This window comes from Camelus bactrianus, chromosome 34 (genome assembly GCF_048773025.1).
Source record: "Camelus bactrianus isolate YW-2024 breed Bactrian camel chromosome 34, ASM4877302v1, whole genome shotgun sequence".
NCBI lineage: Eukaryota > Metazoa > Chordata > Mammalia > Artiodactyla > Camelidae > Camelus > Camelus bactrianus.
The window spans coordinates 19,483,199-19,505,515 of record NC_133572.1 but is presented as its reverse complement, the minus strand read 5'-3'; the positions used below and the strand labels follow the sequence as shown (position 1 = coordinate 19,505,515).

The 22,317-nt window shown below is 40.1% G+C and overlaps 1 protein-coding gene across 14 annotated transcripts in view; it reads left to right on the top strand.

Moving 5' to 3' along the window:
• CAPRIN2 (caprin family member 2) overlaps window positions 1–22,133 on the top strand; it is a 38,574-nt gene extending 16,441 nt beyond the window's left edge. For 2 of the 14 annotated variants that reach the window (XM_074357627.1, XM_045516073.2), the window contains 13 exons: window positions 1,215–1,382; window positions 2,407–2,450; window positions 3,360–4,037; window positions 6,623–6,745; window positions 7,976–8,057; window positions 9,138–9,193; window positions 11,956–12,060; window positions 13,372–13,518; window positions 15,618–15,786; window positions 17,133–17,315; window positions 18,051–18,151; window positions 20,037–20,100; window positions 21,209–22,133. In XM_074357627.1, the coding sequence (XP_074213728.1) occupies window positions 1,215–1,382; window positions 2,407–2,450; window positions 3,360–4,037; window positions 6,623–6,745; window positions 7,976–8,057; window positions 9,138–9,193; window positions 11,956–12,060; window positions 13,372–13,518; window positions 15,618–15,786; window positions 17,133–17,315; window positions 18,051–18,151; window positions 20,037–20,100; window positions 21,209–21,777 (2,489 nt within the window). In that variant the 3' untranslated portion in view covers window positions 21,778–22,133. Of the gene's footprint in view, window positions 1–1,214; window positions 1,383–2,406; window positions 2,451–3,359; window positions 4,038–6,622; window positions 6,746–7,975; window positions 8,058–9,137; window positions 9,194–11,955; window positions 12,061–13,371; window positions 13,519–15,617; window positions 15,787–17,132; window positions 17,316–18,050; window positions 18,152–20,036; window positions 20,101–21,132 lie in introns of all 14 variants that reach the window. The other 12 variants (XM_074357628.1, XM_074357623.1, XM_074357634.1 and 9 more) reach the window with 12 other exon arrangements.
• The last annotated feature ends 184 nt before the right edge of the window (window positions 22,134–22,317 follow it).

The following is a 22,317-nucleotide window of genomic DNA, read 5'->3' as shown; positions in this document are numbered from 1 at the left end:
TATTCGTAATAGGCCCAGATTAAACACAGCCCAGGTGTCCATCAGCTGATAATTGATAAACAAAATGTGATATATCCATAGAGTGGAATCTACTCAGCAATAAAAAAGGAATGAACCATCGATACTGCCGCAGCATAGGTGAACCTCAAAATAATTGTACTGAGCGAAGGAAGCCAGACAAAAAATGAGTACATATTGTATGATTCCATTTCTGTGAAATTCTAGGAAAGACATAAGTAGAATGATACAGCAGGTCAGTGGTTGCCAGGGAGTGGGTTGGGGGAGGAGATTGATTACAAAAGGGGCACAGGGGAACTTTTTTGAGTTGATGGAAACGTTCTATCTCATGGCTATGGTGGAAGTAACATGACTATACTTATGCTAAAACTGTACACTTTAAATAGGAATTTTATTGTTTGTAAGTTATACTTTAAAGTTGATTAAAAAAAAAAGATAATCTATGTCATAGTATTCCTATGAAGTAAATAATAGACCCAAATCAAGCATGAGAACTCTGCTTAATTTGGGAATTACGTTTCTAGTGGCTATTAAAAAATGAAATAGACTTTAGACCTGTTTATGGTGCAGCAACTTTAACATCATTTTAAGATTTTTCTTGATCATCAACTGGTGATGTGCTGGGAGTGAGAGTAAAATCTTAAACATGGAATTTTGTATTTTAAAAATTCTTTAGAGCTTGTCCAAGATAGAGTTTTCTAAAGATTACGTTTGAGGAACTGAGCTGTTTTACTTCTCTAAAGCCTTAATTCCTTGGGGAAGATAGAGTAGAAGTAGGAAGTAGGAAGTAGGAAGATAGAGTTGTTAGTTGTCGTGTCTTAGGGGCAGGTGGGAGAAGTGACTTCTCCCAGCTTAGGGAACAGATGCGTGTTCTTTGTAACATACTAGAGTCTTTGATTGGAGTCTCTGATTTTTAGTCACTTTTCAAGTGGTGGAAATGGAGGCCCAGAGAAACTTAAGTGACTTGCTGAGTTTTGGGATTCTGATCTTTAAAATTTATATTGATTCAGTATGACACAAAGATGGACTGCATATTTACTTTTCATGGTACGATCAGTTCTTTGAATCCTCCCAATGTAGAATATTGTAATGACATACCACAACTAGGATACAATTATGTTAGGATTTCTATTCCAAATGATTTTTTATGAACTGTGAGTTAATGTGATAACTAAGTCTTAATCACTCTTTCTTAGACAAACACATGAAAGATCTGCTGTCTAAATTGCTGAACTCAGGCTATTTTGAAAGTATCCCAGTTCCAAAAAATGCTAAGGAAAAAGAGGTATCATTGGAGGAAGAAATGCTAATAAAATCAGAGAAGAAAAAACAACTGTTGAAGACTGAATCTGTTAAAGAGTCAGGTTTGTTGTGATCTCTGAAATTCTTTATATAATTGTATCTTTAACACTTAACCATAATGAGTCAAATCACTGTAAGATGATTGCTTTATTTTAAGTTTATTTTTTACATGCATGGAAGTCTTTACTCGCCTCAGGATAAGCCTTAAGTTTTGGAAACATCTCTAGGGTTTATTACTGTGATTTGCAGAGTGAACCTTCATAGAAACATTAGGTTATACTTTGTCACAACAGAGTATGCTGTTAAAATGAGGCATTTACGGAATTTGAATGATTTTGCTAAACTCTTAGGATAAATTCCATTTAAAGCTGTTGTTTAAAATACAAGTTATGGTAGAGTCCAATGTTGTAGTAGAACAAGAATGTAAATAAGCTAAGGTTAACATCGATTTAGGAAAAAATTGCCAAAAATCAATAGAGGAAATATATTTTTCAAAATTCCACTTTTCTTGGGGAAGAAATACTTTGCATAAATGGCACTTTTGCTGTTGATGGTTGAGACTGGATTTATTTAAGAAATACCACTTCTGAGGAGGTAGTCCAGGCAGTGTTCTGGTGGCTACCAGCAAGATTTCACTGTTTCTCATGTTCATTTTGTCTCAGTTCTTAATGCCAAGTCCACTCCCCTACCTCCCTCCCAGCCTTCTGGGCGGCCTTTAAGGGCTCTATTTCAAGCTGATTTTTTTTGTTTTTTTGTTTTTTTTTTTAACCCTGTGGCACCAGAGCTGTAACTCCCACCTGAAAGAAGCTGTGTTTGTGGGTAACAGGAGATAATCCTGTTTTCAGCCAGGAATCAGTTTTTACTGGAACTTGACTTTAGAAAATTCTTACGTAAGGAGAGCCTCAGAGCACATGCTTTTGACCACCATGCAGCAGTGAGAATTACCCTTGATGTGAATGTACCTAATTGCACTGTGCTTTTTCCATTACTCTTCTGAAGTGTGTTGCTAGAATGAATTAGTGTCATCTGTCTCAAAGCTTATAGTTTACCTACTAGTATTTATTTAATATTCTTTGATCTTCCCAGAGTCCCTTATGGAACTTGCACAGCCAGAGATACAACCACAAGAGGTAAGGCACCAAAAGGGAATTTTCAGTTGATTTGGTTTTTGAGACTTCTGGATAATGTGGTTCAGAGCCGAGGCTGGGCTCCTCAAGCTGGGATCCTGGCTCTGCAGCCTGTTAGCCTAGTGACTTTGGGCAGGATGTTTAGCCCAGCTGTGCCTGTTATCCTCATCCATAAAATGGGGATAATAATAATGCCTTTTGAGGATTAAAGGAGTTAACTTAGATTCCAAATTACTTACAGTTTGGCCTGGCGCGCCACAGCTATTCAAGCGTTAGCTGCTGCTGCCGCCCTTGGCCCGTGGGTTGCAATTTAAAGATGGGTGAGATTCAGCTCTTTCCAGAATTTACCCACTTTGGTAATAGTAGAGGGTATTTGTGCGCTCTCTGAGGTGATGTTGGAATTCATGGAGGCTGAAAAGAATGGAAGAAGCTAAATCAGTGTGGTTGGTATATAGTGGAGATAAAGAAAAGGCTGGTAATTCAGGAAACATTAAGGCCTAAGGTTAAAGAGTGTAAGTTTGTGTAGTTAAACTGTCCTCTGCCTTAGCATCTAAGGGAGTCCGGTGGGTAGAGGGGTCCTAAGGCTGGCAGAGGAGGAATAACCTTGGTAAAAGAGCCTGAATCAAGCAAAGGCGGTGCCATGATGGGCATTTCTCACCAGTCTCTGGGGAGTCAGATATAGATCGCTGCTTTTGAATTATCAAAGTTTGTATTTCTGTTAATTGAGGAAAAAGGGATAGATGCAAAAGTAGGCCACTCTTTCTGAGTAGGATAAGGGCAGACGTTTCCTGTTGGCGTGGTGGCTCAGGCCAGTGGACGCAGGAATTCTGACAGAATTCAGGATTCCCCTCAAGGTCTTCTACAAACTTTGTGACTTGAGCACATCCCCCCTCCCCCCCCCCTTTGGTCTAGTTTCTTAACAGACGCTACATGACAGAAGTAGATTATTCAAGCAAACAAGATGAAGAGCAACCTTGGGAAGCAGATTATGCTAGAAAACCAAATCTCCCCAAATGCTGGGATATGCTTACTGAACCAGATGGTCAGGAGAAGAAGCAGGAATCCTTCAAGTCCTGGGAGGCTTCTGTTAAGCACCCTGAGGTATCAAAGCCTGCAGGCTCCTTAGAACAGAGGAAACAGGAGATCCCAAAACTCAGGTCCGCTCTGCAGGAAGAGCAGAGGAAGCAGGACGTCTCGAAAGCCAAGCCGACCCCTAGCCAGTGGAAGCAAGAAGCGCCTAAACCCAAGGCTGGATATAGTCAGGAGGAATCAAAGAAGCAGGAGACATCAAAGCCCTGGCCCGTTCAGCTGCAGAAAGATCAGGATCCAAAGAAGCAAACTCCGAAGTCTTGGGCGCCTTCTGTGCAGAGTGAACAGAATGTCACCAAGTCATGGACCACTCCCGTGTGTGAAGACCAGGATGCAAGACAGCCAGAGACTCCAAAATCCTGGGAAAACAATGCTGAGAGTCAGAAACACCCTTTACCACCACAGTCACAGATTTCTCCAAAGTCCTGGGGGGTAGCTACCGCAAGCCTCATACCAAATGACCAGCTGCTGCCTGGGAAGTTTAATACAGAACCCAAAGATGTGAGTTGATTTCTATCAGTCTGTTACTGTTGAATGTGCATTAGTTGTGGTAATGATACCTTTTTAGTTCTCTTTAAAAAAAAAAAAAATCAATAAAACCCATGTTAATTAACGTATAAAGTATTTCACTTAACTCTTTAATGCATAATTTGTTTTCTCTAGAAAATTGGAAGCAGACCCAGTCTGCCTTTTGAGCCTAACCTGAGATGAAATTTCCGCAGTTAGAAAATACTATTTCACTGCCAAAGTTTTAATGACATAATAATGGCATCAAAATAGTGGATAGTTCAGACAAGACCGTAACGTGAACAAGTGGGAAATGTAAATGCATGTGACAAGATGGGAGACTTGTTACGCCATTATATTTCACATGGGTGACTTTTTCTGACAGAAGTTACATTTTTCTGTATTTTCTTCCTTCTCTTTTACTCATCCGTGGTCACTCAAGTTAGCCTGTCCTCTTAGAAGAAGGTACAAATGGTCAGGAGAAAAAACAGGAATTTTTTTTTTTGAGTTATAGTCAGTTTACAATGTTGTGTCAATTTCCTGTGTAGAGCACAATTTTTCAGTCATAAATGAACGTATGTATATTCATTTTCGCATCCTTTTTCACCAGGAGCAACCATAAGATCTTGTATACATTTCCCTGTGCTATACAGTATAATCTTGTTTATCTATTGGAATCTTTTAAGTCCTGTTTCAGAAGAAGCAGTAGTTGGGAAGGATCTGAATTAGTTCTCTGCTTCTATTTCAAAAGAAGAATTTTCTGGGGAAGAAAACTATAGTTATTAAATGTTCTGTGATTAGATTTTGGAGTATGAGATTTAGTTTGAATATAAGGCCTCACTCTGTTGATGATAAATAACCTATGTCAGGAAGATAAGAAGGCTTATAATGAAGACTCCTTGGATACAATGCTAATGTTGTCCTTTATTCAAGTGTAAGTTATTTAGCACTATTTCAGCACAAACTTGTTACCACCTTGTTTCCTAAGAAATGTGAACTTGCCTCCCAGTGTTCTCCATTTCTATCTTCATCTAAATGTTTATTTAAACATTAAAAAATACCAGCAAACAATGATCTTTGTTTCTACACATTATTTACATAAATATTATTTAAGTAGATAGCTATTTAAGGTTATCACATAAACAAAAAATCTCCTTTTATTCTCCTTTTTTTCCTCTTTTCTTCAAGTGATAATATAATTTTAGCTTGTTCCTGACCCTGCAGAAGACTGATAGCCTCATTTCATCAACCAGATATCACATGACAGTAATTGTAATATGACAACTATTTTCAGAAACTTATATTCAAAAGCCCAATTGAATCCTTCAATAAAGCTATTTAAAAAACCCCCAATTTAAAATTCCACTAGGTAGAGCAATGCCAAGCCATTACTTTACCAGAATATTGGTACCATGCTATTTGTTGAATAGTGTTTCAAATCAAGGGTGTTCATTTGCAAAGATCAAAACTCATTTAATTTGCTTTATGGCACAGACATCAGTATGTTGAAGTTGCAGGGTCTCTCAGTGGCTGAGAGGACCCTTCTCTGTGTAAGGCAGTCTTTGTGTATCTGCATTGCAATCTCCGCTGTCTAGAACATGACTAAGTACAGTCAAGGGCAAAATGGACTTCAAAGCCAAAAGACAGATAACGTGAAATGAATCACCGAAGCTTGTACTTTTCCCCTACAAGAGCCTTTCATATCGTCACTTAGGGCCTTTGATGACACTGTGGACCAGGTTAGCTGTGTGACTTGCAGTGAATTAAGTGGAGAAGAGGAGCTTGTAGGGCCAGGCTTGCTGATATCTGTAAGAAATAACTATAAACTCGGTGGGGAGGGTATAGCTCTGGTGGTGGAGCGTGTGCTTAGCATGCAGGAGGTCCTGGGTTCAATCCCCAGTACCTCCATTAAAATAAATGAATAAATAAATAAATAAATCCAATTACCTCCCCCCTCAGGAAAAAAAAAGAACTTCGAACTCTAGGTCTAATTGAGGATGTGCAGCAGGCTCAAGAAACTTAGCAAGAGGGCTCACTCACCACCTTATAAACCTCAGTAGCTCCCCCCAAAGTATACTTTACAACAAAATATGATGGCATAGTTCCTCAATTGTAGGACATATATGTGTATATTTTTACATCTTAATGTTTCTGAAAGCAGATGCATCTTAAAAATGGGATGTATGTTTGATTGGCAGTAGTGATTTTTTTCCCTGGAAGAAAATAAATCACTGATGTGTCTTACAGTCAGTGGCATCTTAGAGAGGACATGTGGTAACTGATGCCATCATGAGAGAACTTCCCATCAAGGAAGTTCTGCTGTTCTGGGTCTTCCCTTTAAAAAAGATGTTTTAGAAAGATTTCCCGTTAGAGTTGGTCTGAAAGGGGGGAAAGTGTTTAAAGTTTGCTTAAATTACTTAGAAAACACATTTATCTGGAAATTCTTTACCTGAGATAAATCTACAAATGACCATTGTTGTGTGCTTTGATTTATTACGATGCAGTGATGAGCTAAGTTTCCTGAATCAGGCTGTTGGATTTGAATTTTCACGCTTGCACATTATGGGTTTATCTTGTAGGTGCCTAAGCCCATGCATCAGCCTGTAGGTTCTTCCTCTGCCCTTCCCAAGGATCCAGTACTGAGGAAAGAAAAACTGCAGGATCTGATGACCCAGATTCAAGGAACTTGTAACTTTATGCAAGTATGAGTCATTCTTAAATGATCTTAAATGATGTTCACGGGGCTGCTAGCTTCTGATCTGAAGCACTGTGCTGAAGTCGTTGATAAGAGCATAAAATCTGGTGTCCAGAATGAGTGTGAATCCTGGCGCTGCCACTTCCCAGCTCTGAGAATTTAGGCCAGTTACTTAGCTCTCTACCTCAGTTATTTTTTTTTTTTTTGAACAGTGAGGATAATAGTTCCTATTCCTATTTGTTGTGAGTAATAAAATGAATTAAACGTGTAAGAAGCCGAAAGTGCACAAATGGTATTACTGCTGTATGTAGATAATCAGTAGTTTCCACTCCGATTGTCAGACCCTACCCTGTGCTTGGCGTTAGTGTTCTGGTCGGTGCCCTTGTGTCTAGACAATCATAGGACATTCATGGCCTTTAAGGAGTTTATGTTTCAATTGTGTAAGATTGTAAACTTGTGTTAAGTCAGTAGTTAAATGCGAAATTGTCACACAGACTCTTACAGAATTTCAGAGTAGTATCATATTACTGAGGGATGACGTAGGGAAATTAAAGATTTTTGTGTAGTGAAAAGATCCTGAATTGTAGACTTAGACCTGTGTCTAAATCCTCCTCTACTATTTACCAGTTGTATCATCTGTGGCAAGTCAATTAGTCTCCAACCTTCTACGTACTTTGTAAAATGAGGGAGTTGCTTGCTGCTTCAGATTATTTGAAGATAAATAAAAGACCTAAATAAAGTGATCACCACAGGTGTGTAGACTGAGTACTCAAAATGTCAGGAACATTTCTGGGAGGATCAAGGTAGGCAGGTGGGAGGAGAGAATGGCTTCTTGTCGTGAAAGTGTTAAACAGTATGAGCTCAGTGGTTGAGATAAAATTATTAGACCCTCTCTTTGTTTGGGAATAATAAAAATGAGGGTTCAGTCTACACTAGGATTAATGTTTGTGTTTAAGACCTCAGTCTGGAGTTTTCTTTTCCCAACTTGGCCTGAGAATTACTATTACAGTTTAAACACTTGACAGAGTCTTAAGGTTTGACGGTTGCTTTAGATTTTATTTTTAACTCTTAATTTCTTCTCCCTTAAAGACTAAGTTATTAACATCTTGAGATAGTTGTTAGCTAGATTCCTATTGCCGGTAAGCAAGGGGCAACATCATGAATAATTTAATAGTAATAGCTTTGCCAGCACACAGTAATCTTTGTTTCTATTCCTTATTTAAAATCTTGTCTTTAGGAATCTATTCTGGATTTTGACAAACCTTCAAGTGCAATTCCATCGTCACAGCCGCCTTCAGCTACCCCAGGTAGCCCAGTAGGTATGTCGTCCTTCTTAAGACTTGGAACAAACAGCTGTAGGTCTAACAATTATTTCTTTTACAAGCAATTTTACTCTAAGTATCTTAAGGGTTAAATTATGTCTGTGTTTTAATTCTAAACGTGTCCATATGTTATCAGCATTATGTATGGGTAAATTACCATTATTAGGATGTTAGCATACTTAACTGACCTGTTTGCATTTTAGAGAAAATCTCCAGATTGGTGAATGGAAAAGCACAGTAGCTACTTTTTTTTTTTTTTCCTTCTTCTTGGAGTGAATTCTGTCTAGAACTTGTCTGACTCCTTTTGACTCTGTAAATCTAGTGCTGAGGTTTTTGGATCCTATGTATGAGTAAAATGACCTCAGTGGTATTTAGTGCACTGATTAACACAGTAACTAATGATGGAGATTTGAATCTAGTCTGATCCTTCAAACTTTAAGCTTTTTGCTCTATGCTGCTTTATCTCAGGGGAGGAAAGATGTAATCAAAGCCATAGTTGAGCTGTAGTGAACAGTATACACCAACTGGAAGACTGGTACAGTAATTCCTGGGTGAGGTAAGGAGAAGGAAGAGAGAGCAGTTAACAAAAGTGATAGATGCTAATAAGAAGAGACCAAACTGAAACTGTGTAATTGAAAAGTCTGTTAATATACATGATCAAAGAGGAAAAAAAAAAAAAACTGAAGAGATGCATGACCTCTGCTAAGGTTTATTTTGAAACTTGTAACTTAAAGTGTATCAGCTAATTATTACTCATGATAGCTCAGATTTTGTCTTCCAGATTACCCGATCATCAGTTATTTTTTTAAAGCCATAGTTCTCTACTTCTGGAAGCCTTGAAATGCTGCTTTCGCCCATTTAACCTTAAACGTCATTGTGTGTCACGGATGAAACTAGTACCCTGTCCTTCTGTAATCTGTCTTCTTAGAGTTCTAGTGGAAAGTTCATGATGGACTTGAGACCTAGTCTTCCCAGGTTGTGCTATGTTTTATAAAGTATAAACTTTAGTTTCTGCCCAGTTGATATGCATAAACTTTTCTCCCTCAGTAGTTCACTTGTTGACTTCACTCTCTGCAGCATCTACAGAACAAAATCTATCCAATCAAAGTGATTTTCTTCAAGAGCCATTACAGGTAACTTCCCCAGACTAATCTTTCGTTTACTCTTTTTGCTATTCAGGGAAGAAACGCTTTGTCAAGAATGATCAGACTCGCTGGTGCTAACACACCTAACTAAACTACTGAAAATGGTCTAGGGGTATCTGATTGTTTAAAATTAAGTACAACTGGTCATCAAAAGAGTCCCAAATGACCACGGGGAATTTAGAGAAGTTAACGGATTTTGATAAGGAAAGAGCAAATCTGAAGAATTCAGGCTTTGTCTGGGAATCTTACTTGCTATTGTGCTAAGTCACTCCGTATATTGGCATAGTAAAGGGTCTAAAGAAAGAAACTAATTTTGCTTAACTCATGGTTAGCTGGTCCTAGATGCACACATACAATTAGCTAACATTCTGATGAACTAATTTTCACAGAACACACTTAAGAGGTATAAAGGTCATTGATACAAAGATCATCTCTAAATGCCACATTGCATCTCCATCAACAGGAGGTTCAGGGTTTGCTAGTTTTCTGGTCATTACCTTAAAAGAAAAAATTTCTCAGGATTCCCCTGAAAACCTTATGGCAGTTTTCTAGATGTCAGCTGCTTTGACAGGATGTTAAATATTTTGACCAGGTGTTTCAACAGTTGTTGCCTTCCCTTCCAAAACTTCTGAGTAAATACCATTTGTTTACAGTGGTTTATATTTAGTTTGATAAGCATGTGGCTCAGTTTTCAAAACGTGTTCGTTGAACAGGGTCCCTCACCTTCCTCGCTGCTTTGACTGAGGAGTTCCATTTTGTGTGTTCCAGCTGTGAGGTTCCACATGAGGCTTTCAGTTGACAAGTTAAAATTTTTTTGATAAACCACTAATCTAGTTTGGTAGTTCTCGGGGGCAGGCCTATGGAATGGCTGCATCAGAATCACTTGGGCACTTGAATAAAAGTACCTACAACTGACCCTTGAACAACACAGGCTGGAACTGCTCTGGTCCACTTACATGTGGATTTTTTCCCACTAAATATAGCCAGTACTACACGATCTGAGGTCGGTTTAATCTGAAGTTGTGGAGCTGTGGGTACGGAGGGCCGACTGAGGGACCTGAGCATCTGTGCATTTTGGTGTCCATGCCGGGTCCTGGGCCAGTCCCCTGCGGATACTGAGGACAACTCTGTTGTTAGGTATCACCTGAGACCTGCTGGATCAGAATTTCCAGGGGTGTTGTTTAGTCCTCTGCACTTTTAATCTGCTCCCCGGGTGGATCTGCACATCCATTTTTCAGAACCCCTGGCCTCCAACATGTTTACTCACCAACACTTAGAACAAACTCTAGCTGATTTACTTAAAGAGCAAAAATTTGGAAGCAAGAACTGCCATAATTAATGGAAAGAATGCTTATTTTTTTATGATGACCTTTTAACTAAAATTCAAGTCTCTTAAGGCTTAACTGTCAAGTGGCCTAGGTTGCCTTAACTTCATGTCTGTGAGTCTTTCTGTGGTGACAGAGTTAGTCACGTCCCCACAGCAGCTGGTCCACTTATGTGGGGCAGTTGTCTCGTTGTAATGAGAAGGCCAGAGGAAAGGCCTACTTTTAGAAACACTCCAGTTTTATAATAGTTCTAATAATTTGGTCAGATCTAAATTTTACCTTTTTTTTTTTTTTTTAGGTGTATAAAATATTCTAAAGGATCTCAAATTTTTTTTCATGAGACCTTTTAAAAGTTTGTCCCCATCTCCTTCCCAAGAAGTGGCATATCATGATGGACACTTCTGGAAGGTCCCTGAAACATAACTGCTCTGCTGTTTGGTCACCATTAATTAGTTTCCAGTTTATCCATTTTATTACTTGGGCTTCTGAGAACCGCAGTGCAGCATTTAGATAAAAGGAGTGGATTCATTGACACTTCAGACCTTGCGACTGCTCGCATTTTATGGCTCTCTTACTGAATCCCTGTTGTACCATAGAGTTCCTTCCTGGCTACTCTGAGTTTTTTTTATTGGTTACAGTTGTTACAGCTTTAGTTCCTACTGTGCTTTCTCCCAGTTTTTATTTTATACATACTATTAGCTTTAATTTTTTTCAGAGGTTCTCTTTTTGGCAGGGGAGGTAATTAGGTTATTCATTCATTTATTTAATGGCGGTACTGGGATTGAACCCAGAACCTCGTGCATGCTAAGCACATGCTCTGCCACTGAGCTACATCCTCCCCGCCTAGCTCTAAGTTTTTGTTAGAATGTTGGTGCCGTTGTGATTGATGTAGAGCTTAGCTTTTCTGCTTCTGCCTACATCTTTAAGACACTGAGGGCACTTAGAGTAAAAGCATAGCTGTCATGGTCCCTGGCAGACCTGTGCCTAGAGCGTTCATGTGCCCTGGGCTCCTCTCCCATTGAACTGCTGACGAGAGCCTGATGGAAAGTCTAGCCCCAGGTTTCCAGGGCCAAGCATCTTGGTAAGTGAGAATGAGATTAGATGTGTAGCTCTGGAGATCAGACCTGGAAAGGCGAAGTCGCTGACTGCTTGGGTTTGAATCTCAGCTCTACCACTAAATTTTAGTGTCATTGTGGGTAAATTACTTAATTTTCTTTGCCTCTGCCTGGTTATCAATGAAATGGGAATAGTTGTACCTACTGCACAGGGTCATTGTTAGGATTAAACATATGAATATGTGTGAAGTGTTTAGCATAGCGTTTGATACTAGTGGTCAGGAGTAACATACTAGGAAGCCCAGGGCCCAAGAGATACAAAGTGAACCAGATGTGCCTTTTACAATGTTTTATATCTTCCTGTGTCTAGGCTGCTTCTTCTCCAGTTACTTGTAGCTCAAATGCTTGCTTGGTTACTACCGATCAGGCTTCTTCGGGATCTGAAACAGAGTTTATGACCTCAGAGGCTCCTGAGGTAATAAGAGACCAATTGTCCTAATTTCTTTTCTGCTTGATGAATGGCAGCTTCGGCGTTTCTTGTGAATTACAGGCATGATCGGTTTACTGATTTAATGCTGATACTTGACTAATGTGTTGCTTTCTATAGCTCTTGTAGTCCTGGAACTTACACAGGTAACTCCATTGTGACTTTGCCATGTAAATAAGACTCAGTAGTGAATGGCTTTTTCAGATACACTCAATATGTCTAAATTGCTAATGGCAAAAAAGATGAAAACTTCTAGGTAGGATTAAGTATCTCACTATATTTATACCAAAGGACTCCTTAGGAGAAAAGTCTTTTCATCTTATAACTGAAGATTCGATAACTTGATAGTGTTTATATTAGCACTGACTCAGTTGGAATGAGTTATGTTCTCTTTTGGCTAATTCTGCCAAAAGAATTTTGACAGTATTATGTTTCTATTTCTGGTTCTAAAGTGGTAGTTATTGCTGAGTTTGAGCAAATCCTTGAGATAGATATAGCATGATGGGGTGCTTTTTTTGGATTAATTTAGCAACTCTTATTTTTTATTACTATTTTTTGGGATAACTATGATACAAGAATATGTATCCATTGTACAGTATAAGAAAATAAAGATAAGCATTTCGCTTTTCTGATGTTGACTTGGTCCAAATGGAAATTACTTGGCTCCATATTTTCTGAGAGGAGGTGTTTGCTACCAAGTAAACCACAGCTGTCTGCTTTGTAATCTCATTTGGATTGTTGTTTTTTTTTTTTTTTTTTTCCATATCTTTTTAAGGATCTGGCTTTATAATCTGTCATATTAAGGACTTGCTTATTATCTTAGATAAGCATTATTTCAATTAGCTCAGGTTTGGTTTTCTTTTTTTTTTTAGGTAACTGGCTTAGGAATCCATTAGCAAGACTTTAAAATAGAGAAAAATTAACACTGACTAAGTAACTAACCCAAGGTTTTCCTTAAACCTAATTCTTCTGTATAAATTTGGAAGGATATTAGATCCGGAACCGGCAAATGCCACCACAGGGTTTGAAAAGGGCTAGATGCTGAAAAAGCTCAGCTCCTCGTCCGTGAGACTGATTAATGGCGAGGCTCACTTAGTCAGCAGGCTGTGCAAAGCGCATGCTGGTGTGCACCCTCAGCAGCTGAGATTTGAAATTGTAAGCAAAAGCTGTTCTTTTGCATTCCTGTGTCCAAATGTCATCCTATGGAACTTGCTGACTGGCGCCGGTCGGGGGTTTAGTGTAAGGGAACTGCTTGTTTCGTGGCAGCTGATTGGCTGATACTGCATTTCTCCTCCCCAGGCAGCGGTTCCCCCAAGCAAGCAGCCGCCTTCTCTAGCTTCTCCAAATCCTCCCATGTCAAAGGGCTCTGAACAGGGCTTCCAGTCACCTCCAGCAAGTAGTAGTTCAGTAACCATTAACACAGCGCCCTTTCAAGCCATGCAGACAGTGAGTATGGAATGTCGACGATCACCGTTCATTATTCCTGTTAAAAAGCCATTGTTTCTCTTACATCTAATACTGGGTACTATGTGAAAAAATTCGCCTTTCCTGTTACTCTTATTTGGGCTGGTAGAATTTGCATTTGTCCAGTGGAAATACTGTTGGTGATGGAAAAATACTAAATCCAAAGCCTCAAGACTTTTGAATGGGTATTTTATCAGAGCTTTTTCTCCTCTGAAAATTAGTAGTAAACAAAGCTGAGAATCCATGTTAAAGAAAGGAAAATGTGGGTGAAAAACATAATTTTTTATAAATCGCTTAATAATACTAACCACTACTAATCTCACAGTAGTAGCGATGGTCCGTGGCAGCAATAATGTGAAGTGCAGGACACACACCTGGGTGTTCTGTCACTGTTGAAGCTTTCATTTGGTTTCTTCATGGTCTCATGCTGGCTTTTAGAGAATTGTTCAGATGTGTGTGGTATTTTGAATCACATATTCCTCTACAAATTGTATTTTAAAACTTTTTAAAAACATAACATACAAACCTAGTTGTGACATTTATTCTCTAAACCCAGAATACTGTAAAAAAACAGTTCTTTAGAAAAAAGCAAAAAAGTTTTAGCCAGTAAGCACTTTTCCTGTTGGTGCCTAACGTCCCACTGCAGGGACTTTGGGGCGATGGGGGTGGGGAGGGGCCAGTGGAGAGGCCGTGGAGAGCAGGCATGGTGCAGGGAGATGGGCTGGTGGATATAGACCCCTGAATTCGCTAATCTTGTCACTTCCTGCCTGGCCACCTGGAACAGCGTAGTGTCCTTGTTCCCTGTCTCTCCCCGTCAATCCTTCCTACCCAGTGTTGCCGCATTGGTTTTACTAACTTTTTCTTATTCCTAATTAAAAGCAAACAGTGTCCTATTACAGAAGGAAATAGAAAGCCCTTTGCCTGACACTCGGTAGCTTTCTGAAGTCTGGTATGACTTGCCAGACTGGTCCTCTGGGTCTGCGTTGGGCATTCTTGTCGCAGTACGTGTTTTGCTCACGCCAGTCTGTCTTCTCTGCCTGTTTGAATCCCGTCAAGTGCAGATTGGTTCTCATTTGTTTGCTCACTCATTTATTCAAGAAACAGGGATTTATGAAGCCAGGCACTGTTCTCAGGGGTTGTAGCAACGGAGAATAAACAAGTCTTTGTGCTTAAGAAGCTGACATTTTGTTATGGGGGTGGGACGGCTAGAGAGAAGATTATTCCTGTATATATTAAATCAGGTGCTGCGTGTTGTGTGGAAAAATGGAGCAAGGTAAGCGGTCTAGAGAGTAATGGAAGTGCTGTTTTATAGCTGATGACCAGTCTGGACAGATCATTGCCTGCCACGTGGTTGAAATTCAGAAATGGCAGAGTTTTTCATTCATCTTTTCTGAAAAAGTACCCCCTTCCTCTGTATCGCTCTCATTCTCAGGAATGATATAATGGTAATGTAAGAGCTGGAGGGTTTACCTTTTGTACGCGTTACATTCCATTGTATGTATGTACCACATTCTGTTGATCCGTTCACCTGCTGATGGACGCTTGGGCTGTTTCCACCTTTTGGCCGTTATGAATAATGCTGTGAACACTGGTGTACAGATATCTCTGTGAGTGTCTGTGTACTCAGTGGTCTCTGCTCTCAGTTCCTTTGGGTGTATGCCTAGAAGTGGGGTTGCTGATGGTCATTCTATTATTTAACTTTTTGAAGAACGACCATACTATTTTCTTCAATGGCTGCACCATTTTACATTCCCATCAGCAGTGCGCAAGGGTTGCAATTTCACCACAACCTCACCGACACTCAGATTTTCTGTTTGTTTTTTTTTTTAATACAGCCGTCCTAATGGGTATGAAGTGGTATCTCATTGTGGTTTTGATTTATATTTCTCTAATGCCTCATGATGTGAAGCATCTTTTTGTGTGCTCATTGGCCGTTTATCTTCTTTGGAGAAATGGCTGTTCCAGTTGACTCTTTGCCGATCAAATAGAAGTTTTTGAATGTTTCAGATTTCTACTGAATGTCACTCTTGATCCTTGTCTGTGAAACCTCCCGGATGACTCGGTGTGTCCTGTTGTTTAAGGTATTTAATGTTAACGCTCCTCTGCCTCCACGGAAAGAACAAGAAATCAAAGAACCCCCGTATTCATCTGGCTACAATCAGAGCTTTACTACAGCCAGTACACAGACACCACCCCAGTGCCAACTGCCAGCTATACACGTAGAGCAAACTGTCCTTTCTCAAGAGACTGGTAAGATCTTTGCACGTGCTGCTTTGAAGACCTAGATGGCGGCTAACTGAATGGGAAGCAAGTCTGTAGTGACGCTTGAAAGGCTCTTTCCTGACTAGCCAGCGTTACCGCTTCACACGTTACAAGTGTTGAGAAGCACTTAACGCCTTTTCCTCTGTTGGGTTAAGTTCACCTATCACTTCTAGCTGTTGTAGAGGTAGACCTTCGATGGTGGTTTAACCTCGAAGTAGACTCTTATTTTTAAGTCTAGTTGCTTTGATTACCTTTGACGGTGACAGAGGCACCCAGGGCACTGTCCAGATGCTTTTATGAAGGGTTTGGAACCATTCTGTTCACTGTGTTAGCACCGACGGCTGGCTGCCTGGCCTCTTCTCTTTTCTTCCCTCATTTGATAAAGCACTGATTAATGGGAAGATGTAGCTCAGTTTCCTTAGAGATGGGGGACCCTTTTGATCTTACGTGCTAGTCTAATACGTACGTGGAACAATAGGCAACTTTGTAATTATCTCCCAATTTAAGAAGCACCTGGAAATTTTTAGTGTTGGGATTTCAGGCCCCTGTTGAGTTTTCTAAAACCTAAGTCTGAGCAAATAAATTGAACATTCTGGGTACTTGGTTAATCACAAGAGGTAGTAAGTGTAAATGCCTGGACCCAGTCACAGATGGCCCCATTCTGTTCTTACCTGTCCTGTGGAAACATGCGGCAGGTGATTTACATAAAGGGTATTTTTGTCATATGCCTTTTCAGTGACAGTATTAATAAAAATTCATTTTCTTTTGCTCCTTGATCTGGAATATTTAGCCTGTTTTTTCTTTAATTTTGGTGAAATATGCATAACATAAAATTCACCATCTTAACCATTTTTAAGTGAGCAGGTTTATGGCATTAAGTATACCCAGACTGTTGTGCAGCCATCAGCACCGTCCATCTCTGGGCCTGTTTCCTGTTCCCCGTTTAACGCTGACTCCCCACCCCCGCCCCCAAGCCCTGGCACCCCCTCTGCTCCATGAATTTGACTGCTCTAGATAACAACCTTGTAGTAAGTGGAGTCATACAGTGCTTGCCCTTTTGTAACTGACCTGGTCCGTTCCGCATACTGTTCGCAAGGTTCATCCGTGTTGTGTTGTAGCATGTGTCAGAATTTTCTTCCTTTTTAAGGCTGAGTAACATTTTATTACTTAAGTAGCTAGAGATGTATCTATCTCTGTATACACATACGTATATACAACACCTGTTTTTTAAAAAGGGAGAAAATTGTATTAAAGGTTTTGATGACTTTTAAATATAAAGAATATTCAGTTTTTATGACCATTTAACTCTTGGACTCTAAAACTGTTTCCTTAAGCAGCAAGTTATCCTGATGGAACTATTCAAGTAAGCAATGGTAGCCTTGCCTTTTACCCAGCACAGACGAATGTGTTACCCAGACCCTCTCAACCATTTGTCAGTAGCCGGGGATCTGTTAGAGGATGTTCTCGTGGTGGGAGATTACTAACCAATTCGTATCGGTCCCCTGGTGGTTATAAAGGTATGCTCTGAATAACATTTAATTATACTCAATTATTTTGTCTATTTATTTACGTGACTCAAACTATTTTTACTTCACCTTGTTCCTTTCTGTATTTGCCGTTTGTAATGTCTAGTAGAGAATTTCCTCTTTCTGTAAAATACAGTATTTCTAATACATCCAGTGTCTGTAACCGAGGAACTTTTTGTGTGAAAAGCAGATTGATCGTGTGACTGCAGTGAAAGGTTGAGCATTTTATAATTTTTTGTTCCGGGGTGAATTTTTGGTTTCTTATTTGAATAATTTCTTTTGTTAATTGACTTGACGGGCTTAAAACCTGTCATAGTTAGACAGTGCCCGCTTCACCTCTGTTTCTCAGAGTGTACCGCAGATAAAAACACGGACTTGGAGACTATGATAGTGATAGTCCCCAGTTAGACGTGGTTCCAAGCATCCTGGTCGCTGCTTGCTTGGTATTAGCAGAAGTGCTCTGGACGGAGGCCTTGCCCATCCTTTCCCAGCCGCACCTGCACCCCAGCAATAGTAAATTTCTACAGTTGGCTTATTTGAAGCCTGTGATACTTTCTAAATGAGTATTTTACTGTGGAAACAATATTATAGCGTTCGCTTAGAGAAGGCATGAATCTAATGATGGCATTATAGGATCAGCTTAACTTTTAAAGTGGCGTAGAACAGGTTATGTAAACGTTTAGAGTAATTTTGCCCATAATTTTATGTAAGTTGTTTATTTATTAGGTTTTGATACTTATAGAGGACCTCCTTCGATTTCCAACGGAAACTATAGCCAGCTGCAGTTCCAGGCTAGAGAGTATCCCGGAACACCGTACACCCAAAGGGTAAGAGTAAGTGTGATAATTGAGCAGCGGCACAGCTGTTGATGTTAAGCCGATGATTAAATTACAGCAGAGTCGTAATTTGCTTTGTAAAGACACTCTTAGTTTTAGAACCACTTGTAAGTACCCTGAAGAGTGGAGTTGGAAGCTTGCCTGATAACCCAAGGAGGATGAATGACAACTGCCTGTCACAGGGAACTTGGGAGCTCTGAAGGACTTTGTTAAGTTTGCGTTAACTCGTTTACTCCTAGGGGTTCAGAAACAAGCTAAATAACTTGTCCAAGGTCCCTCAGCAGACAGATGGTAGAGCGAAGAGTCAATTGCATGTTTCTTATCTCCAGAGCCCGTGGTCTCCGCTTATAGTGCCTTCCGTTGAACTTTCCTAGATGTCACATATAGGAAAATCCTTTCTGATAAGTTCAGTTTTGGGGGTTTATTCTTGACTTGAATAGCTCAGCAGGTTTTCTTTACTATCTGCGGTTAAAGACTGACAGGAGGATGTCAGACTTCCCACCTACACTTTGGGAACGTCCTGTCAGTGATGGTATCAATATATACTATCAGCATGTTCAGTTGTGAAGCTTTACCAGTCTTTAAGTATATATATATATATATATGAATATATATGAATATGTGTATGGTGTTTTACTGAGTTCTGTTGGTAATGTGTAAATCACCTACACTCGAAGAGCTTCCCGTCCCGTGAGGTGGGGCAGCTGTCCGTGCGGGGGCAGTATTGCAGAACACAGCCTGGAGAACACAGCAGGCCCCCTCAGTGCCCTGGGTCTGACCCCCGGCCTCACCACTCCCTGCCCGTGCTGCGTGCCCCTCCCTGGGCGTGTTACTGACACTTTCCAAACTCGAGTTCCTTATCCGTTAGAGGAAGACTTACCTGTGTGAACCACTCATCTTACCCTAAGGTGTTGAGGATTACTCTGTGGGATACTCTGCGGATTAAATGGACCGAAGTACCTACGTGCTTAGCTCCGCAGTGCCAGGCATGCAGCGCTGTTAGCGCCCGATCGTCGGGCGTGGTGTGCGGAGGGAGCGCGCTGATCAATACAGACTTCAGTAGTGGAACTGTCCGTTCATATTACCAGTATTCTAGTACTTTTGTGTGCTGCTTTAAATTTCTTTCTGAGAAAACATAAGCTATTAGTGACAGTGGAGCTGTTGGGAGGAGGACTAGGAGCCTGCGGTGGGAGACTTTTTATTATTATTTTTATTGTATGCTTTCTTGTTTTGTTTAAATTTTTATTACATGTATTAATCTAATTACACCATGAATTATTCTTTTCATGAGTTGTGCGGAGGCTGACTTTCACCATACTTGGGAGTCAAATTGAAATGTTGCCTCTTAAACATTTTTTTCTTAAAGATTCCAGGCAGTAAGACATTCATATGTTATAATTCGTACCAATTTCCCTGTCAAAACAGAACAGAACCCTAGCATAATTTGTAATTATCTTCACAGTTTGGTTTATAAATAGAGCAAGATTGAAATAGTCTGTGTTCTGGCTTTATTTTCTCCTTTTATATTGAGATGAGGGGCAGAGGGCACGGCCATATTTCTGAATTTCCCTCATTACCTAGCATTGTATCTTTTACATAGTGTTCTTTAAGTGCTGTATTATTTTTGCAAATATTAACATATCTAATTTGTCAGCTTAATTAACAAATGAAGCAAGTATTGGCCATTGTGGGCCTTGCTTTATTTGTTTATCTTGGTGTTGAGAGACATCTGAGCCCCTTCTGGCTGCTGGAGAAGGCCAGATAAAGGGCTAAGAGGACCTTAATCTCACAAAGTTATCTGCCAGTGATCCACCGTAATAACTAATTATCATCTTGCATTTTTGGTGCTCAGGTAAATATTCTGTATTCATTTTAGGATAATTTCCAGCAGTGTTACAAGCGAGGAGGGACATCTGGTGGTCCTCGGGCAAATTCAAGAGGTAAGGATAATTAACTGAGGAGTTCTTCAGCCTCTTTCAAGTTCTCTGCAAAGTACATCGTTTTTAGCATTTATCTTTTGAGGTTTTCAGCTTAAGTGTAGTACTGAACACCTAAGGGAGATATTAGCAAGGCTGTGGAGATCAGTGGTCAGTTTAATCAAAAGTGCGTGTGTGTGCATGTTTTAAATTTGCTTGACACCACAGCACAACTTAACCTTAGACGTGCACTCCCTGTGCTGACCTGAAAGAGTTTTGTGTGATGCTTCAGGGTGTGGATCTGCAATGATGGGCACTTGTAGATACTCCAGTGTTACTACGTTGATAGATAGGAATAAACAACAGTTAAGACACAGTGCCTTGAAATAAAAACAGGATACTTTTAATACTTCTTAAAATGTGAAGGTACTATTAAAAGATTCACTGTAACTGAGAAAGTCAAGAATGACTGAGGATTAACTTTGTCACAAGCAAAGAGCATCTTTTCCTTATAAGGAAAGTAGTCATGTTACTTCTGCCTTCTATCTGAGCAGTGTTTTTGAACAATACCGAAAACGTTAAAATTTTGTGACATCACATTAACTTAGAAATAAAGAACAAGCATTTAGCATGGGGCTTGGTGCCGTAACAAAACGTTTGAGCAGCTAGTGGCTAGTAGTTCTAAAAGTTCGTTCTTTTATATAATCTGTTTTCTCGAGTCCTTCTGCATTAGATGCTGGGAGTAGATTTGTCACCGAGGAATTAAGAATTCAGAATTACGGGAGAAAGATAAAGCAGTAAAAAAGAGTGTTCACACCTGGGTTTTAGACTTTGCTGACTGTAATTCATGTTAAGTTATCCAACCTTCTGGGAGCCTCATTTTCTTAATATTAAAAAAAAATGAGGCTACTGGACAAAATCATCTCATTCCCTCCTGGCTTTAGAGTAATAGTATGAAAGCCAGTTGCCAGAGAAACCTAGGAAAGTATACTGTAGCTATACTTTATTGCTTTTAAAAAAAAATTTACTATGAAATGTATTTTTATCTTGTTTCAGTAGCCGACTAATGTTAAATATTGTGTTCAAAGCTAACTGCTTCATTATGAGAAACTCACTGTTGCTAATAAAACAGCAGGGTGGAGTGATTCTTCTCAGGTGAGCAGCCCCGAAAGAGACAACGAAACCTTTAACAGTGGTGACTCTGGACAAGGAGACTCCCGCAGCATGACGCCTGTGGACGTGCCGGCGACAAACCCCGCAGCCACCATACTGCCGGTGCACGTGTATCCGCTGCCTCAGCAGATGCGGGTGGCCTTCTCGGCGGCCAGAACCTCTAACCTCGCCCCTGGAACTTTAGACCAACCCATCGTGTTCGATCTTCTTCTGAACAACTTGGGAGAAACTTTTGACCTTCAGCTCGGTAGATTTAATTGCCCGGTGAATGGCACTTACGTTTTCATCTTTCACATGCTAAAGCTGGCCGTGAATGTGCCCCTGTACGTCAACCTCATGAAGAACGAAGAGGTCTTGGTATCTGCCTATGCCAACGATGGTGCTCCAGACCACGAAACTGCTAGCAATCACGCCATTCTCCAGCTCTTCCAGGGAGACCAGATATGGTTGCGTTTGCACAGGGGAGCGATTTACGGAAGTAGCTGGAAATACTCTACGTTTTCAGGCTATCTTCTTTACCAAGATTGAGAGTCAGTACAGAGTCGACACTAAAAGGGTCTGGTGTTCTAATTAGTGGGAAGCAAGGAAGAGTGGCCCTCGCCCTTGTGACTGGCTGGCTTAGGAGGATGGTTTCATTCCTAGAGGAAGGAGGAGGTCCTTACGTCTTTGTTTTCCTCCCCAAGGTGAAAAATTTCAAGCTGAATGACAATTAGCACTAATCTGGCACTTTATAAGTTGTGATGTAGCCTCGCTAGTCAAGCTGTGAATGTATATTGTTTGCACTTAACCCTTAACTGTATTAACGTTCAGCTTACTAACCTAACTGCCTCAAGTTCAGGCGAGTTACAATGCCTTGTTGTGCCTCAATAAAAAAGTTACCTGCACCTTCAGTGTTCTTATTTGATTAAACATGCGGTTGAGAGGTAAAATGCTTAATTTTTAGTATTCATCACTGATAACTCTTGAATGGGAATTTATTCTTGGGTTCATACTATTATCTTAAAATAAGCCTTTTGTATATAGCAGCTCCTTTTGAGAGTGACTTTTCTCTGTCATGTATCATTCATC